Source organism: Scyliorhinus torazame, chromosome 24 (genome assembly GCF_047496885.1).
Source record: "Scyliorhinus torazame isolate Kashiwa2021f chromosome 24, sScyTor2.1, whole genome shotgun sequence".
Taxonomy (NCBI): Eukaryota; Metazoa; Chordata; class Chondrichthyes; order Carcharhiniformes; family Scyliorhinidae; genus Scyliorhinus; species Scyliorhinus torazame.
Window position 1 is genome coordinate 18,801,792 of NC_092730.1, and position 22,188 is coordinate 18,823,979.

Genomic DNA, 22,188 nt, shown 5'->3' on the forward strand with positions numbered 1-22,188 from the left:
TCTCCTGCCATTTTTACACTTTACCTTAACTGATTACAAATATAATATCAAATAATGAATAAGTGAAAGGAATAAGGATTTTACTTATCAATCACAATACTTACCAACCCACGAAGAGTTAAATTTCTCCCAGCTACTTACCTTCCCGACAGACCCCTGGCCACTGCTCCCGCCAAAAATCTGAAGGACGCTTCTCCTGCAAGGTAAGTTTTTAAAGGGTAAACTTACCTTCCCGACAGACCCCTGGCCACTGCTCCCGCCGAAAATCTGAAGCTATAACTTGCGGGTAAAAGAAAAAGAAAAGAGAGAGCTTACCTGGTATTCACTCACCCCCTTAGGTTAGAGGAGGTGGAAGGGTGGGAGACACTACAAGTGTAGTGTCTCGGGTTTAGCAACCGCCCAACTTAAATAGAGGTAAAAATCAAACACTTAAGCACCTACCTGAATCCCAAGCTGCACTCGCTGCACTCCGGCTCCCTCTCTCTCTCCCGCTCCCGGGAATGAAGGCCGCTGGAACCTGGGGGCAAGTTTAAACACCTACCTGAATCCCAAGCTGCACTCGCTGAGCTCCGGCTCCCTCTCTTACTCCCGCTCCCGGAAAAAGAAGGGGGGGGTGGTTACCCGCGCTCACATGTTGGCACCGAACCACAGGCTCCTCCCTCCCTCCCCACCCTCCTCCCTCCCTTCGCCCCCTCTTCCCACTTAACTCACTAGGCGAAGACACATGGTGCATTCTGATGTTGGACCATGTGGGGGCGCCAGCTTCCTGCATCCACAGGCCCTGGGCGAGGGGGACCAGGGAAGGTGGTGGGGGAGGCCAGTCAGGGGTTGGCAAGCCAGGCCATTTCTCAACTTCCCGAATTCTCCAGGGGGCCACCCGAGACCCTCTGTCCACCCACCAGCTGAATACGGGCCCACCCCCTGTGCCCTCTAGTGCCGCCACCTCCAGTCCCAGTCAGCCCTGGGAAAGGGTGGTTTCCGAAATGGACCGCGACGCCCCACATAGTTAAATAGCTGACCCCCTCCTCTCCCTGTGGGGAAAAGAAAAAGCTCAGTTCAGTGACCGTGTTTCCCTCTCTCTCTCTTTTTCCGCAGATGGGAGGGCTCACTGCTCAGGCAGCAAACTGGACGGCTAACATCACCACGGAGATCAAAGTGACCCGCCGGCGCCTCAGCCTGGAGTTCCACGACAAGATCCAGCGGGGGGCCAGCGCGCCCGGGCAGAAGCCGCCGTCGGAGCGGGCGGCCGGGCGGCCCGGCTCGGAGCCGCCGAAGGAGGGCCCGGCGCAGCCCATCGACTTCCTGGGCGAGGACCTCGCCTTCATCGACGCGGGGGAGGAGTCGGACCGGCGCCCGGCCCGCGGCGGCCTCTCCTCCCCGCTGCCTGCCGCCGCCCGCCGCGCCAAGAGGAGGGGCCGCCGTAAGCAGCCGAGGAAAGCCAACGGCGACGCAGCGGGCCAGCAGGCCTCAGCACGAACCCGAGACAAGGGGGAGAACGTTTGACTTGTGTGCAGCGGTGAGGGGGGAGGGAGAGGGGGGGGGGGGGGGTGCGAGGTGGGGGGGGGGGTGGGGTGGCGGGGAGGTGAGGGAGCAGGTGGCGCAGCGAGGACGGAGTGGACCAATCGCGCCAGTGGGAGGGTGGCAAGGCCCTGGATTGGGCGGCCATTGAAGAATGGCACCAGACTCTCCTGCACCGAGCTCGTGCCGAACCCTGTTGCCGCCAAGAACTAAACGGGACGTGAAAACGTGCCAAACCGAGCCAGGCGGATGTGCCAAATCCCAGGTTGGCAGCCTTGAGGGGCACCCCGGGAGGGAAGCGGGTCAACTAAAGGCCAGTCAGCTTAACACCTGTCACCGGGAAATCTTAGAAGCCTTTTTAACGATGGAAGAGCAGGGCACTCCGGCAATTGAAGACCTCTGGCAGAGCCAACAACCTGGTTTGGCGAAAGTGGAATCAGGTTAAACCAATTTGTTCGAGTTCTTTGAAGGAGTCACACGTGCGGTGGATAAAGGGGAACCGGTGGATGTACTGTACATCGATTTCCAGAAGACATTTGATAAAGTTCCAAATGATAGGTTATTGCACAAAATAGAAGCTCATGGCATCGAGGGAGGGGGGCGGGGGTTACATATTGGCATGGATAATAATAAGAATCTTTATTATTGTCACAAGTAGGCTTACATTAACACTGCAATTAAGTTACTGTGAAAATCCCCTCGTCGCCACATTCCGGCGCCTGTTCGGTTACACGGAGGGAGAATTCAGAATGTCCGATTCACCTAGGGATAGTCATAGAATTGACAGTGCAGAAGGAAGCCATTTGGCCCATCGAGTCTGCAACGGTCCTTATACTCAGGCCCACGTATCTACCTTATCCCCGTAGCCCAGTAACCCTCACCTAACAGCGCGTCTTTCGGGACTTAGTGGGAGGAAACCCACGCAGACACGGGGAGAACGTGCAGACTCCGCACAGACAGTGACCCAAGCCCGGGAATCGAATCCGGGTCCCCGGCGCTGTGGAGAAACAATGCTAACCATTTGGTGTCGAGCTTCTCGAATGTTGTTGGGAGCCGCGCTCATCCAGGCGAGTGGAGAGTATTCCCTCACACTCCTGACTTGTACCTTGTCGATGGTGGACAGGCTTTGGGGGGAGTCAGGAGGTGAGTTACTCTCCGCAGGATTCCCAGCCTCTGACCTGCTCTGGTAGCCACAGTATTTATATGGCTGGGTCCAGTTCGGTTTCTGACCAATAGTGACCCTCCAGGATGTTGATGGTGGGGGGAATCAGCGATGGGCATGCCCCTAAATGCTACGCACCCCACGTGCTACATCGATATGAGAGATCCTCTGAGCGAGCAATGTCGATGGAAAACAGGCTCCATTTCAGGTTCGATGGGATGGTACTGAGGCCAAGAGTGAGGTCACCGCCTTGGCACGAGCGGCTACGCTCACACCTCCACAGCATGAGGGGAATTGGGCCCGTTTACCCTGCTGTGATCAATTGTTTTTAATTTGCCCTTACCCACCCCCCTTCACCAGCCCAGAACCCGATGGCTATTCGACTGTGCGTGACCTCACCCGTGCTCCAATTTCGAGAAGGATGGGTGGCTGCTGGTCAGGCTGGCTGATTTAACTGCCCCCCCTCACCTCCTCCTCCCCCCTTCCCCAATTTCAAACGTCTAGGGCACTGAGGCCTATGGCCTCAGGCCTGAGATGGGACGTGGGAGTCCGTGTACAGCTCAGGGAATCAGTGCCTTTAACAATTCCAAGATTATGGGTGCTTCCCTACGCTCGAAGGCTAGTTCTCAGTCTGGAGGTGTTCCCCCCCCCCCCACCACCTTGATAAACGTTTACTGCTGCCCTCGTTGTCAGGCCAATGGTTGCCACGGAGGCCGTGGGCCTTTTTGAGGCCTTTTTTCTTGCCGTTGAATTAATCTCTCAGACTGAAGGGATTTTGGAATGAATCTGTTTGAAATAAAAGCTGAAATGTTGGAAGCTTGTTCCCGATGTTGTGTACTCGCCCAGAATGGAGGCAGGACGTGGTAAAAGGCTGCGTTTGAGCTGCTGACTTCGCAAGGCCCAAGGGGCCTGGGAAAAGGGGAATCCGAAATATCTTCAAATCGGGGTCTGTTCCTGGAGCGACAGGTAAACAGACTGGACAAAAACATTCACTAATGAAATCCTTCAGGATCGCCAAGTTTAAAAACTCCGTACTACAGACATCGAGGCTCACCACACACCAAACATTACAAGTTTTACCAATTGTCTATGGACAGTGGAGTGTGGGAGTGGGAAAGAGAGACGGAGCGAGAGAGTGAATGAGTGAGAGAAAAGGACAGAGAAAGAGTGAGTGAGAGAGAGAGAAACAGAGAGAGAGTGAGTGACAGAAAGGGTGAGAGAGAGAGACAGAGAGAGAGTGAGAGAAAGGGACAGGGAAAGAGTGAGCGAGAGAGAGCGAGAAACAGAGAGAGAGTGAGTGACAGAAAGGGTGAGTGAGAGAGACAGAGAGAGCGAGAGAGAGAAAGGGACAGAGAAAGAGTGAGTGTGAGAAAGAGAGACAGAGAGAGCGTGAGAGAGAGAAAGGGACAGAGAAAGAGTGAGAGAGAGAGGAACAGAAATAGAGTGAGAGAGAGACAGAGAAAGAGTGAGTGAGTGAGAGACAGAGAAAGAGTGAGTGAGTGAGAGAGGAACAGAGAGAGAGTGAGAGAGAGACAGAGAAAGAGTGAGTGAGTGAGAGACAGAGAAAGAGTGAGTGAGCGAGAGACAATGAAAGGGCGAGAGAGACAGAGAAAGAGTGAGTGAGTGAAAGAGTGAGTGAGAGAGAGAGAAAGAGTGAGTGAGTGAGTAAGAGAGAGACAGAGAAAGAGTGAGTGTGTGAGTGAGAGAGAGAGAGAAAGGGTGAGTGAGTGAGAGAGAGAGACAGAGAAAGGGTGAGTGAGAGAGTGAGTGAAAGAGAGAGCACAGTACGAAGTCTTACAACACCAGGTTAAAGTCCAACAGGTTTGTTTCGATGTCACTAGCTTTCGGAGCGCTGCTCCTTCCTCAGGTGAATGAAGAGGTATGTTCCAGAAACATATATATAGACAGATTCAAAGATGCCAAACAATGCTAGGAATGCGAGCATTAGCAGGTGATTAAATCTTTCCAGATCCAGAGATGGGGTAACCCCAGGTTAAAGAGGTGTGAATTGTACCAAGCCAGGACAGTTGGTAGGATTTTGCAGGCCAGATGGTGGGGGATGAATGTAATGCGACATGAATCCCAGGTCCCGGTTGAGGCCGCACTCATGTGTGAGGAACTTGGCTATAAGTTTCTGTAGCCAAGTTTCTGTAGGAAAGAGAGAGAGACAGAGAAAGGGTGAGTGAGTGAGAGAGAGAGAATGAGTGAGTGAGAGAGAGACAGAGAAAGAGTGAGTGAGTGAGAGAAAGAGAGAGACAGAAAGAGTGAGTGAGTGAGAGAGAGAGACAGAGAAAGGGCGAGTGAGTGAGAGTGAGAATGAGTGAGTGAGAGAGAGAGCGAGACAGAGAAAGAGTGAGTGAGTGAGAGGAAGAGAGAATGAGTGAGTGAGAGACAGAGAAAGGGTGAGTGAGTGAGAGAGAGACAGAGAATGAGTGAGTGAGAGACAGAGAAAGAGTGAGTGAGAGAGAGAGAGACAGAGAAAGGGTGAGTGAGAGAGAGACAGAGAAAGGGTGAGTGAGTGAGAGAGAGAGACAGAGTGAGTGAGTGAGTGAGAGAGAAAGAGTGAGAGACAGAGAGTGAGCGAGAGAGAGACAGAGAAAGAGTGAGTGAGAGAGAAAGAGTGAGTGAGTTAGAGAGAAAGAGTGAGAGAAAGAGACAGAGAAAGTGAGTGAGAGAGAGAGAGAGAGAGAGTGAACGAGAGAGACAGAAAGAGTGAGAGAGAGACAGAGAAAGAGTGAGAGAGAGAGACAGAGAAAGAGTGAGTGAAAGAGACACAGAATTAGTGAGTATGACGAGCGAGAGACAGAACGAGATGGAGAGCAAGAATTAGGGAGAAAGAGAGTAACAGGGAAAGGAGAGATGGAGAGCATCAAGGAGAGAGAAAATTAGGGAGAAAGATAAAGAGAAACAGGACGAGGAACAGAGGGAGGATAGACTGAGAGGAAGAGATGGGGGAGTGAAAGGAGAGAGAGAGAGAGAGTATGAGAGAGAAAAAGAACTAAGAGAAGAAGAGGAAGAGAGAGGATGCTGAGGAGGGAAAGGTGGAGAGGAGGTAAAGAGAAAGGGCGGGAGAGAGAGAGCGAAAGAAAAGCAGAGCGACTAAGAGACAGAGAAAGATGGAGCGAGAGAATGGGAGATGGAGGGATGGAGAGATAAAGACAAAGAGGGAAAGAGAGAGATGGATGATGTGCCATCAATCAACACAAGACGAGTAGTGAACGTAACTGAGGCTTTAATAAGCTAAACAGAAAGTCTCCTGGCCTCTGATCCCGAACTGGGGCAGGCAGGAGATCAGCCACCTTTATACCGAGCCCGAGGGGGAGGCGGAGCCATCAGGCAGTGGTTTACCACATTACATGTAATACAACAGCAGCTTATCACAATACACATACAGTGGTTTACCACATTCACCCCCTGTTAATAAAAAAAGAGTCCAGCGGGGTTGAAGTGGACTTAAAGATCAGGTCTGTCAGGGGCCTTGGCCTTCCTCCGTGGTCGCCTCAGTGCCGGCTGCGGTGTGGGCTCCGGTGTCGAGACCTGCGCGTCTGGGAGCGTGTCGTCCTCTTCTTCACCCAGTAGTTGAGTCGGTGGAGGGGGGGGGGGTGGGGGGGGTGGGGGGTGTGGGCGGGGGTGGTGGTGATGGTCGCCAGTGGGCCTGCGGGTGCCAGTTCTTGAAGTAGCTGGGTAGGGGTGGAGGGAGACGGTGTAGGGTCGGGGGGGGGGGGGGTCGCTGGGGAACCTGCAGGTGACAAATCCCGGAGGGAGACTGTGCCCTGTCGCCCGTCATGATTTGCCACGTAGGCCTATTGTGGATTGGCACGGAGCAGCAGGACCTTCTCGACGAGGGGGTCGGATTCATGGCTCCTCGCATGCTTCCGGAGGAGGACGGGCCCTGGGACTGTCAGCCAGGACGGGAGCGAGGCCCCCGGAGGTGGACTTCCTGGGGGAGGCAAACATGCGTTCTGTCGTGTTGGCTGTTCCGCTATATAAACGAACCAACACGGTTGTAGATGGTACAACTCTGTTTTATTATTCTTGATAACAACAACTGTTAACTTCTGGCTGTGGTTTGTACTTCCCCAGTTAACCTGTGGACCCAGCCCTGGCACTATCTTAGTGAGGCACTCAGCACATGGTGTATGTCTGAGTGGTGCGCTGTGAGCTCTGTGCTCTGAGCTCTCTCCTGCTGGAATGAGCGGGAAGTGTGGTGTTCCCTGTTTTATAGTGCGTGTGCTCTCACTGGTGATTGGCTGTGATGTTGCGTGTGTGTTGATTGGTCCGTTGATCTGTCCATCAGTGTGTGTGTGTGATTGCACCATGATATGTTTATATGAACATCATGACATCCCCCCCTTTTCACAAGGATATGTGCCTACATGGTAATAAATATTGGTGTGCACTGAGTGCAGCTGAATGCGTGTGTGCAATATTTACAACATGTACAGGAGGCTAAACTATATACATAGGAAGGTGTCGGGTGCAACAGAGCAACGAGGTTGTACCAATAACAGAACAAATGCAATCAGCAAACGACGAGAGAAAACTTCTGGAACAACAAGAAAGAAACATGTTAACAGTACTGCACAACAATTCAGTGAGTCCAATGTGCAAACAGGCTCATAAATCCAGCCTAGTAGGTGGGCGACGAATTCGGGTTGAGCGCCTCAAGGGTGGGTCAGGATCCACCGGCTGAAGAATGGGCCTGGCCACGGGCGATAGAGGAAGAGGTAGAGTGGCAGGAAGCTCCACGAAGTCGACATCAGGAACAACAGGAGGGCGTGGCACCGGTGCATGATCACGTAGCGAGCGCGGAAGCAGCCGAAGGGCCTGCCGATTACGCCGGCGAATGGAGCCATCAGGCATGCGAACCAGGAACGAGCGGGGAGCCACGCGGCGGAGAACCTCGGCAGTTGCCGACCAGCCACCCTCCGGTAGGTGGATGCGGACGTTGTCTCCAGGCGCCAGGGCAGGAAGATCAGTTGCCCGAGTGTCATGTGCCACCTTCTGCTGAGCGCGCTGCTGTCGCAACCTTTGCAGTACTGGAACATGGTCGGGTGTAGGGACAAGAATGGAAGGCACAGTGGTCCTGAGGGTGCGACCCATCAACAGCTGGGCTGGCAAGAGGCCCGTGGACAGTGGGGCCGAGCGATAGGCCAGCAGGGCTAAGCAGAAATCCGATCCGGCATCAGCAGCCTTGCAGAGGAGCCGCTTCATGATATGGACGTCCCTGCCGAGCGCGTGAAAAAGGTCCACACCCACCTTCGCCCAGGGGGACGTCACCAACTCATGGGGCTGAAGCGTCTCAGGGGGTTGCGCCGGCTGAAACCTTTGGCAGGTGGGGCAGTTGAGCACCATGTTGGCGATGTCGTCGCTGATGCTCGGCCAGTATACCGCCTCTCGGGCCCTCCGCCTGCACTTCTCAACCCCGAGATGGCCTTCGTGCAATTGTTCGAGGACCAGCCTGTGCATGTTGTGTGGAATCACAATCCGGTCCAACTTTAGGAGGACACCGTCAATGACGGCCAAGTCGTCCCGGACATTGTAGAATTGTGGGCACTGTCCTTTGAGCCACCCTCCCGTCATGTGGCGCATCACACGTTGTAGAAGGGGGTCAGCCGCAGTCTCCCGGTGAATACGGGCCAGACTTGAGTCGTCAGCTGGCAGATTGGCCGATGTGAAGACCACCTGCGCCTCGACCTGACAGACGTACCCCTCCGAATCGGGCGGTGTGCTCACTGCTCTGGACAGGGCATCCGCGATGATGAGGTCCTTTCCCGGGGTGTAGACCAGTTGGAAGTCGTACCTCCGGAGCTTGAGCAGAATGCACTGGAGGCGAGGGGTCATATCGTTGAGGTCCTTCTGAATGATGCCGACCAGGGGGCGATGGTCGGTCTCCACAGTGAACTGCGGAAGACCATGTACATAATCGTGAAACTTGTCGATGCCAGTCAACAGGCTAGGCACTCCTTCTCAATCTGCGCATAGCGCTGCTCTGTGGGGGTCATGGCCCGCGAGGCATAGGCGACCGGGGCCCATGATGCAGTGTCGTCCCGTTGCAGGAGTACCGCCCCAATGCCGGACTGGCTGGCCTCAGTCGAGATCTTTGTGTCTCGAGTAGTGTCGAAGAACGCCAATACCGGGGCTGTGGTGAGCTTGATCTTGAGCTCCTCCCATTCCTTTTGGCTCGGTTGAGGCGCAGGCCGTGATCCCGTATCCGAGCGAAGACGCGTTGGAGACGACTGATGTGCTCCTGTGGTGTGGTGGACCAGATGATAACGTCGTCAACATAGACGCGCACCCCTTCGATGCCCTCCATCATCTGTTCCATGATGCAATGAAACACCTCGGATGCCGAGATGATGCCAAACGGCATCCTATTGTAGCAGAACCTGCCAAAGGGGTGTTGAAGGTGCACAGCTTCCTGCTGGACTGATCCAGTTGAATCTGCCAAAAACCCTTTGAGACATCAAGCTTGGTAAATATATTTGCCCGGGCCATTTCGCTCGTGATCTCTTCCCGATTGGGTATGGGGTAGTGTTCCTCATGATGTAGTTGTTCAGGTCTTTCGGGTCGATGCAGATCCGGAGTTCGCCGGAGGGCTTTTTAACACACACCATGGAGCTGACCCATGGCGTGGGCTCCGTGACCCGGGAAAGCACTCCTTGGTCCTGGAGATCCTGCAGCTGCTGCTTGAGGCGGTCTTTGAGTGGCGCTGGGACTCTACGAGGTGCGTGAATGATCGGGGTGGCGCCCGGTTTGAGCCGTATTCTGTAGGTGTAGGGCAGTGTGCCCATGCCCTCGAAAACCTCCTGGTTGTGGACGAGGAGTGAGTGGAGCTGTGCCCTAAAGTCTGCATCCGGGAAATCGGACGTGCCTTCTGGAGACAGAGTGTGTACCCGCTGAACGAGCTGGAGAGCCTTGCACGCCTGTGCGCCCAGCAGGGAGTCCTTCGATGATCTAACTATCTCGAAGGACAGTGTGGCTGTCTATGAATTGTGTGTGACCTCGAGCTGGCAGGATCCCATGGCCGGGATAACATTACCGTTGTAATCGACCAACTGACGGTGGGATGGCCGAATTAGTGGTCTGACCTTCAAGGCGTAGAAGGCTGACCATGCTATGAGATTGGCGGAGGCACCAGTGTCCAGACGGAATGTGATTGGTGATCGGTTGACCGTTAGGGTGGCACACCATTCATCACCCGGATTGACGCTGTTCACTGGCATCGACTGGTGGGTCCTACTTGGGGACATCTGATTTCTGTCTATACCGCAACGCAGAAGGGTTCCCGGTCATCGGTATCACCGGTCTGTACGTCGTCAGGGTATGACTCGGAGTATGGAGGCTGAATGGCCCGCACGTCCCTGTGAGGCTGGCGGAATTGCGGAGCGTTGGCAGGTTGAGCTGCTCGACAGCAGGCAGCGTAGTGGCCCACCTTGCCACAGCGGAGGCATTGTCGATTTTTTGCTGGACATTTGCCGCTTTAAATGTGCGGCTCCACAGTTGCCGCACGTCGTGACGTCACGGCGTTCGTTGCGCCACCGCGCATGCGCAGTGCGGCCCTGCGTAGAGCGCGCCTGCGCGTCACGTCCCTCTGCGTCGACGTCTATTTTGGCGCGTACAAGCGGGGAGGCCGCGGAAAGCGCGCAAAATGGCCGCCCTCGTCCGGGCCACGGGCCAGGAGGAACTCGATCGATTGGGCCCGCTCGGCCTTGTAGGACCCCTTCCGCTCCGATTCGGCCGCCTGGAATTGGGAGTACCGGCTGGTCGCGTTTTCGTGGAGGACGCAGGTTTCGATGGCGGTGGCTAAGGTGAGGCTCTTTATTTTGAGGAGCTGCTGGCGTAGGGTGCCCAAGGTGACCCCAAAAACTATCTGGTCCCGAATCATGGAATCAGAGGTGGCCTCATAGCCGCAGGACTGCGCGAGGATACGGAGGTCAAAAAAGATTGAAAGGGCTCATCCTTACCCTGCAGGCGCTGCTGGGAGAGGTACCTCTCGAAGCTCTCGTTCACCTCAACGCTGAAGTGTTGCTCGAGTTTGAGAAGGACCGTCTTGTACTTGGTCTTGTCCTCGCCTTCCGCGAACACCAGGGAGTTGTAGATGTGGAGGGCGTGTTGCCCTGCCGTGGAGAGGAGGAGGGCGATCTTCCTGGTGTCCGAAGCATTCTCCCTGTCTGTGGCTCCTAGGAAGAGCTGGAAGAGCTGTTTAAACAGCTTCCAATTGACGCCGAGGTTTCCAGCGATCTGGAGCGGCTGCGGCGTGCTGATGGTGTCCATGGCGCAGGATGGCGGATCCCTGAAGATGTGCAGGTAGGTCTCACGGTTGCTGGGTTCCAATCCTGGTACTATGTCGTGTTGGGTGTTCCGCTATACAAGCGCACCAACACGGTTGTAGATGGTACAACTCTGTTTTATTATTCTTGATAACAACAACTGTTAACATCTGGCTGTGGTTCGTACTTCCCCAGTTAACCTGTGGACCCAGCCCTAACACTATCTTAGAGAGGCACTCAGCACATGGTGTATGTCTGAGTGGCACGCTGTGAGATCTGTGCCCTGAGCTGTCTCCTGCTGGAATGAGCAGGAACTGTGGTGTTCCCTGTTTTATAGTGCATGTGCTCTCACTGGTGATTGGCTGTGATGTTGCGTGTGTGTTGATTGGTCCAACTGCCTGTCCATCAGTGTGTGTGTGTGTTTGCACCATGATATGTTTATATGAATATCATGACATCCCCCCTTTTTACAAGAATATGTGCCGATGTGGTAATAAATATTGGTGTGCACTGAGTGCAGCTGAATGTGTGTGTGGAATATCTACAACATGTACATGAGGCTAAACTATATACATAGAAAAGTGCTCAACTGCCCCACCTGCCAGAGGTTTCAGCCGGCGTAACCCCCTGAGACCCTTCAGCCCCATGAGTTGCTTTTCACAGTAACTTCATTGAAGCCTACTCGGGACAATAAGCGATTTTCATTCATTTCATATGTTTATATGATGCATATCATGACACGTTCGTGGGGGGCCTCGTTGGTGGCAGTGCACAGGAGCGACCGGATGGAGTGGAGCGCATCGGGGAGGACATCCTGCCAGTGGGAGACTTCTAGACCATAGGGCCAGGAGGACGGCCTTCCAGACCGTCACGGTCGATGCTGAGGCGCTCAAAGGGGCGAGAGGCCTTTACTAGGTGCGCTCTGTCTGGCCTATAGAACATTACAGTGCAGTACAGGCCCTTCGGCCCTCGATATTGCGCCGACCTGTGAAACCACTCTAAAGCCCATCTACACTATTCCCTTATCGTCCATAAGTCTCTCCAATGACCATTTGAATGCCCTTAGTGTTGGCGAGTCCACTACTGTTGCAGGCAGGGCATTCCACGCGCTTACTACTCTCTGAGTAAATAACCTACCTCTGACATCTGTCTTATATCTATCTCCCCTCAATTTAAAGCTATGTCCCCTCGTGCTAGCCATCACCATCCAAGGAGAAAGGCTCTCACTGTCCACCCTATCTAATCCTCTGATCATCTTGTACGCCTCAATTAAGTCACCTCTTAACCTTCTTCTCTCGAACGAAAACAGCCTCAAGTCCCTCAGCCTTCCCTCATAAGATCTTCCCTCCATACCAGGCAACATTCTGGTAAATCTCCTCAGCACCCTTTCCAATGCTTCCACATCCTTCCTATAATGCGGCGACCAGAATTGCACGCAATACTCCAAATGCGGCCGCACCAGAGTTTTGTACAGCTGCAACATGGCCTCATGGCTCCGAAACTCAATCCCTCTACCAATAAAAGCTAACACACCGTACGCCTTCTTAACAACCCTCTCAACCTGCACTCCGCGCAGACCTGGCTGTCCCTGGTCACGGTCCTGACCTCCTCGATGGTGTAAGGCAGGTTGCGAGCCTTGATAAAGTGAAAAGAACGGGTGACCCCCGGGTGACAGAGGTCATTGTGGAGGGCACGGAGTCGGTCTACTTGTGCGCTGGCACATGTACCGCGGGATAGGGCATCCGGGGGCTCACTGAGCTTCCCCAGTCATAAGAACATCAGAACATAAGAACTAGGAACAGGAGTAGGCCCCTAGAGCCTGCTCCGCCATTTAATGAGATCATGGCTGATCTTTGTGGACTCAGCTCCACTCTCCGGCCCGAACACCATATCACCGAATCCCTTTCTTCTTTAGAAAGGTATCTATCTTTTCCTTACAGGATCGGTACAAGATCTCGTAGTTGTAGGTGGAGAGCTCGATCCTCCACCTCAGAACCCTGTCGTTCTTGATCTTGCCCCGCTGTGTATTGCTAAACATGAAGGCAACCGACCGTTGGTCAGTGAGGAGAGTGAATCGCCTGCCGGTCAGGTAATGCCTCCAATGTCTCACAGCTTCTACAATGGCTTGGGCCTCCTTTTCGACGGGGGAGTGTCGGATTTCGGAGGCATGGAGGGTACGGGAGAAGAAAGCCACAGCCTGCCCGCCTGGTTGAGGGTAGCGGCCAGAGCAAAGTCAGACGCATCGCTCTGCACCTGGAACGGGATGGACTCGTCGACCGCGTGCATCGCGGCCTTGGCAATGTCTGCCTCGATGCGGTTGAAGGCCTGGCGGGCCTCAGCCGTCAGGGGAAAAATGGTGGATTTAATGAGTGGACGGGCCTTGTCTGCATAATTGGGGACCCACTGGGCATAGTAGGAGAAGAACCCCAGGCATCTCTTCAGGGCCTTGGGGCAGTGGGGGAGGGGGAGTTCCAGGAGGTCGGGATTGGGCCCTAGGACTCCGTTTTCCACAACGTAGCCAAGGATGGCTCGGCGGGTTGTGCGGGAAATGCATTTCTCCTGATTGTAGGTGAGGTTCAGGAGCTTGGCGGTGTGGAGGAAGTGCCGGAGGTTCTCGTCACGGTCCTGCTGGTCATGGCTGCAGATGGTGACATTGTCTAAGTACGGGGACCGTGGCCCGCAGCCCGTACTGGTCAACCATTCGGTCCATCTCCCGTTGGAAGACCGAGACCCCCATTGGTGACGTCGAAGGGGACCCTGAGGAAGTGGTAGAGGCGGCCGTCTGCCTCTAAGGCAGTGTATTGGCGGTCCTCCGGGCGGAGAGGGAGCTGGTGGTACGCGGACTTCAAGTCAACTGTGGAGAAGACTCGATACTGTGCAATCTGGTTGACCATGTCAGGTATACGGGGGAGGGGGTACGCGTCGAGCTGCGTGCACCGGTTGATGATCTGGCTGTAATCGATGACCACCCGGTGCTTCTCCCCAGTCTTGACGACCACCACTTGGGCTCTCCAGGGGCTGGTACTAGCCTCAATGATCCCCTCTCGTAGGAGTCCGACCTGATAAAGGCCCTATCCCGGGCACTGTATCATCTGCTCCTAGTAGCGACGGGCTTACAGTCCGGGGTGAGGTTAGCGAAGAGCGAAGGTGGGACGGCCTTAAGGGTCGCGAGGCTACTGACGGTGAGGGGGGGGGGGCCAGGGGTCCACCGAACTTTAAGGTAAGGCTTTGGAGATGGCACTGGAAGTCGAGCCCCAGTAATTGGGCAGCGCAGAGATGGGGAAGGACGTAGAGTTTGAAGTTAGTGTACTCTACGCCTTGTACAGTCAGGGTCGCGACACAGTACCCCCCGGATTTCTACTGAATGTGATCTGGAAGCCAGGGAGATTTTCTGGGTCGCAGGTAGGATGGGGAGGGAGCAGCGCCTTACCGTATCTGGGTGGATGAAGCTATCTGTGCTCCCGGAGTGGAAAAGGCAGGCCGCCTCGTGCCCGTTGATCCGGACGGTCATCGTAGATTTTGTGAGGTGATGAGGCCGAGACTGGTCGAGCGTGATGGAGGCGAGCTTCGGAAGGTGATGGGTAGGCCGGTCGGAGGGAGCGGCGGCCAGCGTACGGCCGGGTGAGCAGGGCTCCCGGGAGGCTACGGAGTGGTCCCAAGATGGCGGCCCCCATGGGTCGCGCGTGGCGGGTGGCATTGGAGATGGCGTCAAAGATGGCGGCGTCCACGGGTCATGCAAAATCGAAGATGGCGGCGCCCACGGGTCATGCAAAATCAAAGATGGCGGCGCCCACGGGTCGCACGTGGCGGGTGGCGCGGCAGCTGGGGGCGGCCCCCGACAGGCAGCAGGCAGCGCTGCTGGGCCTCGGAGTTTTCGGGAGTGATCGGGCCTGGCAGGCTTTCGCAAAGTGGCCCTTCCTCCCACACCCGTTGCAAGTCGCGTTCCGTGCAGGGCAGCGTTGTCTGGGGTGCTCACCCTGGCCGCAAGAGCAGCACCTCGGGCTTCCGCCGCTGGCGGGCTGCTGCGCGGCACAGGCTTGCGCCGCACTCGAGTCGGGTGATGGCGGCGCCCACGAGGTCCACGAGGGTGCCGCGCGGTCGGAGGTGTAGGCCTCCAGGTTCTGGAAGGCCACCTCCAGCGTGTTTGAGAGCTGCACTGTCTCTGGGAGGCCGAGTGTATCCCCTTCCAGCAATCGCTGGCGGATGTAGTTCGATTTAATGCCTGCGACATATGCGTCCCTGAGCAACAGCTCCGTGTGTTGGGGAGCCGATGCCGCCTGGCAAGCACAGTTCCGGCCGAGTCCCCGCAAGGCACGCAGGAATTCGGCTAGTGATTCCCCAGGGCGTTGTCGTCTCGTGGCAAGGAGGTGCCGAGCACACACCTCGTTTACAGACTTTACATATTGTCCCTTTAGCAGCATTATCGCCTCCGTACACGAGGGGACGTCCCCGGTGAGAAGGAAAACTTGCGGGCTCACACGTGCGTTGAGGATCTGCTGCTTTTGGAGGTCGGTGACGTCTTCGGTGGAGGATCCGAGGTACGCTTCGAAGCAGCTTAGCCAGTGCTCGAATGTTGCCGTGGCGTCGGCTGCTTGTGGGTCCAGCTCCAGGCGATCAGGCTTGAGCGACGAATTCAACTTTGAAGTTTAGCTTATTAAATTGATGTGCCATCGATCAACACGAGACGAGTAGTGAACGTAACTGAGGCTTTAATAAGCAAAGCAGAAAGCCTCCTGGACTCTGATCCCGAACTGGGGCAGCTCCGGAGGTCAGCCACCTTTATACCGAGCCCGAGGGGACTCGGAGCCACAACGCAGCGGTTTACCACATTACATGTAAATACAGCAGCAGCTTACCACAATACACATATAATATACTACAATGGTTTACCACAATGGAGAGACAGAGACAGACACGGAGGTAGAGAAATAGATGGAGAGACAGAGAGAGACATCTATACCTCCCAGACTCACATTCGCTGACTTATTTAAAACAGACGCATTGTTCTGTGGAAGGGTGTGGGAGTTCTTGTGCGAGATGTTCGATATGGTGGACATCATGATAATATCATGGTGCCAGGGGTAACAGCTTCAAGGGATTCAGTGAACCCAGGTCTCCCAGACCCTGACCCAATATCAACCAGACTAATGGCCCCGATTAGACACAAGACCAGAATGTATTCGCAAAATAAACTAAGGATAACAGGGCCCCGAGAATTCGTTGACAGCTAATAACTGATAGGGACAATGCAGAGAGAACTTTACTCTGTATCTAACCCGTCCTGTACCTGTCCTGGGAGTGTTTGATGGGGACAGTGTCGAGGGAGCTTTACTCTGTATCGAACCCCGTGCTGTACCTGTCCTGGGAGTGTTTGATGGGGAGAGTGTAGAGGGAGCTTTACTCTGTATCTAACCCCGTGCTGTACCTGTCCTGGGAGTGTTTGATGGGGAGAGTGTAGAGGGAGCTTTACTCTGTATCTAACCCCGTGCTGTACCTGTCTGGGAGTGATTGATAGGGACAGTGTCGAGGGAGCTTTACTCTGTATCTAACCCCGTGCTGTACCTATCCTGGGAGTGTTTGATGGGGACAGTGTAGAGGGAGCTTTACTCTGTATCTAACCCCGTGCTGTACCTGTCCTGGGAGTGTTTGATGGGGAGAGTGTAGAGGGAGCTTTACTCTGTATCTAACCCCGTGCTGTACCTGTCTGGGAGTGATTGATAGGGACAGTGTCGAGGGAGCTTTACTCTGTAACTAACCCCATGCTCTAGCTGTGCTGGGAGTGTTTGATGGGGACAGTGTAGAGGGAGCTTTACTCTGTATCTAACCCCGTGCTGTCCCTGTCCTTGGAGTGTTTGATGGGGACAGTGTCGAGGGAGCTTTACTCTGTATCTAACCCCGTGCTGTACCTGTCCTAGGAGTGTTTGATGGGGACAGTGGAGAGGGCGCTTTACTCTGTATCGAACCCCGTGCTGTACCTGTCCTAGGAGTGTTTGATGGGGACAGTGGAGAGGGCGCTTTACTCTGTATCGAACCCCGTGCTGTACCTGTCCTGGGAGTGTTTGATGGGGACAGTGTAGAGGGAGCTTTACTCTGTATCTAACCCCGTGCTGTACCTGTCCTGGGAGTGTTTGATGGGGAGAGTGTAGAGGGAGCTTTACTCTGTATCTAACCCCGTGCTGTACCTGTCCTGGGAGTGTTTGATGGGGAGAGTGTAGAGGGAGCTTTACTCTGTATCTAACCCCGTGCTGTACCTGTCTGGGAGTGATTGATAGGGACAGTGTCGAGGGAGCTTTACTCTGTATCTAACCCCGTGCTGTACCTGTCCTGGGAGTGTTTGATGGGGACAGTGTAGAGGGAGCTTTACTCTGTATCTAACCCCGTGCTGTACCTGTCCTGGGAGTGTTTGATGGGGAGAGTGTAGAGGGAGCTTTACTCTGTATCTAACCCCGTGCTGTACCTGTCTGGGAGTGATTGATAGGGACAGTGTCGAGGGAGCTTTACTCTGTATCTAACCCCGTGCTGTACCTATCCTGGGAGTGTTTGATGGGGACAGTGTAGAGGGAGCTTTACTCTGTATCTAACCCCGTGCTGTACCTGTCCTGGGAGTGTTTGATGGGGAGAGTGTAGAGGGAGCTTTACTCTGTATCTAACCCCGTGCTGTACCTGTCTGGGAGTGATTGATAGGGACAGTGTCGAGGGAGCTTTACTCTGTAACTAACCCCATGCTCTAGCTGTGCTGGGAGTGTTTGATGGGGACAGTGTAGAGGGAGCTTTACTCTGTATCTAACCCCGTGCTGTCCCTGTCCTTGGAGTGTTTGATGGGGACAGTGTCGAGGGAGCTTTACTCTGTATCTAACCCCGTGCTGTACCTGTCCTGGGAGTGTTTGATGGGGACAGTGTAGAGGGAGCTTTACTCTGTATCTAACCCCGTGCTGTCCCTGTCCTTGGAGTGTTTGATGGGGACAGTGTAGAGGGAGCTGTACTCTGTATCTAACCCCGTGCTGTACCTGTCCTGGGAGTGTTTGATGGGGACAGTGTAGAGGGAGCTTTACTCTGTATCGAACCCCGTGCTGTACCTGTCCTGGGAGTGTTTGATGGGGACAGTGTAGAGGGAGCTTTACCCTCTTTCTAACCTGGTGCTGTACCTATCCAGGGAGTGTTTGATGGGGACAGTGTAGAGGGAGCTTTACTCTGTACCTAACCCCGTGCTGTACCAGCCCTGGGAGTGTTTGACGGGGACAGTGTAGAGGGAGCTTTACTCTGTATCTAACCCCGTGCTGTACCTGTCCTGGGAGTGTTTGATGGGGACAGTGTAGAGGGAGCTTCACTCTGTATCTAACCCCGTGCTGTACCTGTCCTGGGAGTGTTTGCTGAGGAGAGTGTGGAAGGAGCTTTACTCTGTATCTAACCACGTGCTGTACCTGTCCTGGGAGTGTTTGATGGGGACAGAGTAGAGGGAGCTTTACTCTGTATCTAACCCCGTGCTGTACCTATCCTGGGAGTGTTTAATGGGGACAGTGTAGAGGGAGCTTTACTCTGTATCGAACCCCGTGCTGTACCTATCCTGGGAGTGTTTGATGGGGACAGTGTAGAGGGAGCTTTACTCTGTATCTAACCCCGTGCTGTACCTGTCCTGGGAGTGTTTGATGGGGACAGTGTAGAGGGAGCTTCACTCTGTATCTAACCCCGTGCTGTACCTGTCCTGGGAGTGTTTGATGAGGAGAGTGTGGAGGGAGCTTTACTCTGTATCTAACCCCGTGCTGTACTTGTCCTGGGAGTGTTTGATGGGGACAGTGTAGAGGGAGCTTTACTCTGTATCTAACCCCGTGCTGTACCTGTCCTGGGAGTGTTTGATGGGGACAGTGTAGAGGGAGCTTTACTATGTATCTAACCCCGTGCTGTACCTGTCCTGGGAGTGTTTGATGGGGAGAGTGTAGAGGGAGCTTTACTCTGTATCTAACCCCGTGCTGTACCTGTCTGGGAGTGATTGATAGGGACAGTGTTGAGGGAGCTTTACTCTGTATCTAACCCCATGCTCTAGCTGTGCTGGGAGTGTTTGATGGGGACAGTGTAGAGGGAGCTTTACTCTATATCTAACCCCGTGCTGTCCCTGTCCTTGGAGTGTTTGATGGGGACAGTGTCGAGGGAGCTTTACTCTGTATCTAACCCCGTGCTGTACCTGTCCTGGGAGTGTTTGATGGGGACAGTGTAGAGGGAGTTTTACTTTGTATCTAACCCCGTGCTGTACCTGTGCTGGGAGTGTTTGATGGTGACAGTGTAGAGGGAGCTTTACTCTGTATCTAACCCCGTGCTGTACCTGTCCTGGGAGTGTTTGATGGGGACAGTGTAGAGGGAGCTTTACTCTGTATCTAACCCCGTGCTGTCCCTGTCCTTGGAGTGTTTGATGGGGACAGTGTAGAGGGAGCTGTACTCTGTATCTAACCCCGTGCTGTACCTGTCCTGGGAGTGTTTGATGGGGACAGTGTAGAGGGAGCTTTACTCTGTATCGAACCCCGTGCTTTACCTGTCCTGGGAGTGTTTGATGGGGACAGTGTAGAGGGAGCTTTACCCTCTTTCTAACCTGGTGCTGTACCTATCCAGGGTGTGTTTGATGGGGACAGTGTAGAGGGAGCTTTACTCTGTACCTAACCCCGTGCTGTACCAGCCCTGGGAGTGTTTGACGGGGACAGTGTAGAGGGAGCTTTACTCTGTATCTAACCCCGTGCTGTACCTGTCCTGGGAGTGTTTGATGGGGACAGTGTAGAGGGAGCTTCACTCTGTATCTAACCCCGTGCTGTACCTGTCCTGGGAGTGTTTGATGAGGAGAGTGTGGAAGGAGCTTTACTCTGTATCTAACCCCGTGCTGTACCTGTCCTGGGAGTGTTTGATGGGGACAGTGTAGAGGGAGCTTTACTCTGTATCTAACCCCGTGCTGTACCTATCCTGGGAGTGTTTAATGGGGACAGTGTAGAGGGAGCTTTACTCTGTATCTAACTCCGTGCTGTACCTGTCCTGGGAGTGTTTGATGGGGGCAGTGTAGAGGGAGCTTTACTCTGTATCTAACCCCGTGCTGTACCTGTCCTGGGAGTGTTAGATGGGGACAGTGTCGAGGGAGCTTTACTCTGTATCTAACCCCGTGCTGTACCTGTCCTGGGAGTGTTTGATGGGGACAGTGTAGAGGGAGCTTTACTCTGTATCTAACTCCGTGCTGTACCTGTCCTGGGAGTGTTTGATGGGGGCAGTGTAGAGGGAGCTTCACTCTGTATCTAACCCCGTGCTGTACCTGTCCTGGGAGTGTTTGATGGGGACAGTGTAGAGGGAGCTTTACTCTGTATCTAACCCCGTGCTGTACCTGTCCTGGGAGTGTTTGATGGGGACAGTGTCGAGGGAGCTTTACTCTGTATCTAACCCCGTGCTGTACCTGTCCTGGGAGTGTTTGATGGGGACAGTGTAGAGGGAGCTTTACTCTGTATCTAACTCCGTGCTGTACCTGTCCTGGGAGTGTTTGATGGGGGCAGTGTAGAGGGAGCTTCACTCTGTATCTAACCCCGTGCTGTACCTGTCCTGGGAGTGTTCGATGGGGACAGTGTAGAGGGAGGTTTACTCTGTATCTAACCCCATGCTGTACCTGTCCTGGGAGTGTTTGATGGGGACAGTGTAGAGGGAGCTTTACTCTGTATCTAACCCCGTGCTGTACCTGTCCTGGGAGTGTTTGATGGGGACAGTGTAGAGGGAGCTTTACTCTGTATCTAACCCCGTGCTGTACATGTCCTGGGAGTGTTTGATGGGGACAGTGTAGAGGGAGGTTTACTCTGTATCTAACCCCATGCTGTACCTGTCCTGGGATTGTTTGATGGGGACAGTGTAGAGGGAGCTTTACTCTGTACCTAACCCCGTGCTGTCCCTGTCCTGGGAGTGTTTGATGGGGATAGTTTGGAGGGAGCTTTACTCTGTATCTAACCCCGTGCTGTCCCTGTCCTGGGAGTGTTTGATGGGGACAGTGTAGAGGGAGCTTTACTCTGTATCTAACCCCGTGCTGTACCTGTCCTGGGAGTGTTTGATGGGGACAGTGTAGAGGGAGCTTTACTCTGTATCTAACCCCGTGCTGTACCTGTCCTGGGAGTGTTTGATGGGGACAGTGTAGAGGGAGCTTTACTCTGTATCTAACCCCGTGCTGTACATGTCCTGGGAGTGTTTGATGGGGACAGTGTAGAGGGAGGTTTACTCTGTATCTAACCCCATGCTGTACCTGTCCTGGGATTGTTTGATGGGGACAGTGTAGAGGGAGCTTTACTCTGTACCTAACCCCGTGCTGTCCCTGTCCTGGGAGTGTTTGATGGGGATAGTTTGGAGGGAGCTTTACTCTGTATCTAACCCCGTGCTGTCCCTGTCCTGGGAGTGTTTGATGGGGACAGTGTAGAGGAAGCTTTACTCTGTATCTAACCCCGTGCTGTACCTGTCCTGGGAGTGTTTGACGGGGACAGTGTAGAGGGAGCTTTACTCTGTATCTAACCCCGTGCTGTACCTGTCCTGGGAGTGTTTGATGGTGCCTGTCCACTCTGGGACGACATAGAGACGGTGGTTCCGATCTTTGACGGGAATATGTAGCAGCGACAATGAAGGGAGCAGCCTGATTGGGTGTCGCCTGGAACTCTGGGTCATTGTGAGATCACAGACGCCCCCCCCCCGCCCGCTGGTTTTCGAACACAAACAGCCCAACGGCGCATCCACCTCCCCCGGCCACGTGGAGCCACTGGGCGCTGCGCCGATAACCCTTGCTCCGGCGACGAACTTGAGGTCCCTTAGCGGGAGAGACTCACGCACTCCTGCGCGGTTCCTCATCCATTCCCGGGGACGATGGACACTCCTATGGGAAAACTTTCAATAAGGTGAGCCCGCGTTCGGACCAGGGACCAGCCCACATCCCGACCCCCCGGAAACCCCTTACCTCAGAACGCAGCAAACATTCACCCACATTCCCTGCAGGTTAGATCATTCGAGATCAATGGTCAGATTCTCTATCCCGTACCCCAGTGAGAGTCAGTGTGTGTGGGACCCGTACCCCAGTGAGAGTCAGTGTGTGTGGGACCCGTACCCCAATGAGTGTCAGTGTGTGGGGGACCCGTACCCCAGTGAGAGTCAGTGTGTGTGGGACCCGTACCCCAGTGAGAGTCAGTGTGTGTGGGACCCGTACCCCAGTGAGAGTCAGTGTGTGTGGGACCCGTACCCCAGTGA

The 22,188-nt window shown here is 54.4% G+C and overlaps 2 protein-coding genes across 3 annotated transcripts in view; both read left to right on the forward strand.

Moving 5' to 3' along the window:
• LOC140399949 (potassium channel subfamily K member 2-like) overlaps positions 1–1,518 on the forward strand; it is a 55,059-nt gene extending 53,541 nt beyond the window's left edge. The window contains exon 7 of one of the 2 annotated variants that reach the window (XM_072489437.1): positions 1,096–1,518. In XM_072489437.1, coding sequence (XP_072345538.1) covers positions 1,096–1,503 — 408 coding nt within the window. In that variant the 3' untranslated portion in view covers positions 1,504–1,518. The remainder of the gene's footprint in view (positions 1–1,095) is intronic. The other variant, XM_072489438.1, reaches the window with a different exon arrangement.
• Positions 1–22,188, forward strand: part of LOC140400210 (neurexin-2-like) — a 2,085,493-nt gene that overhangs the window by 646,632 nt on the left and 1,416,673 nt on the right. The gene's annotated exons all lie outside the window — the stretch shown is intronic.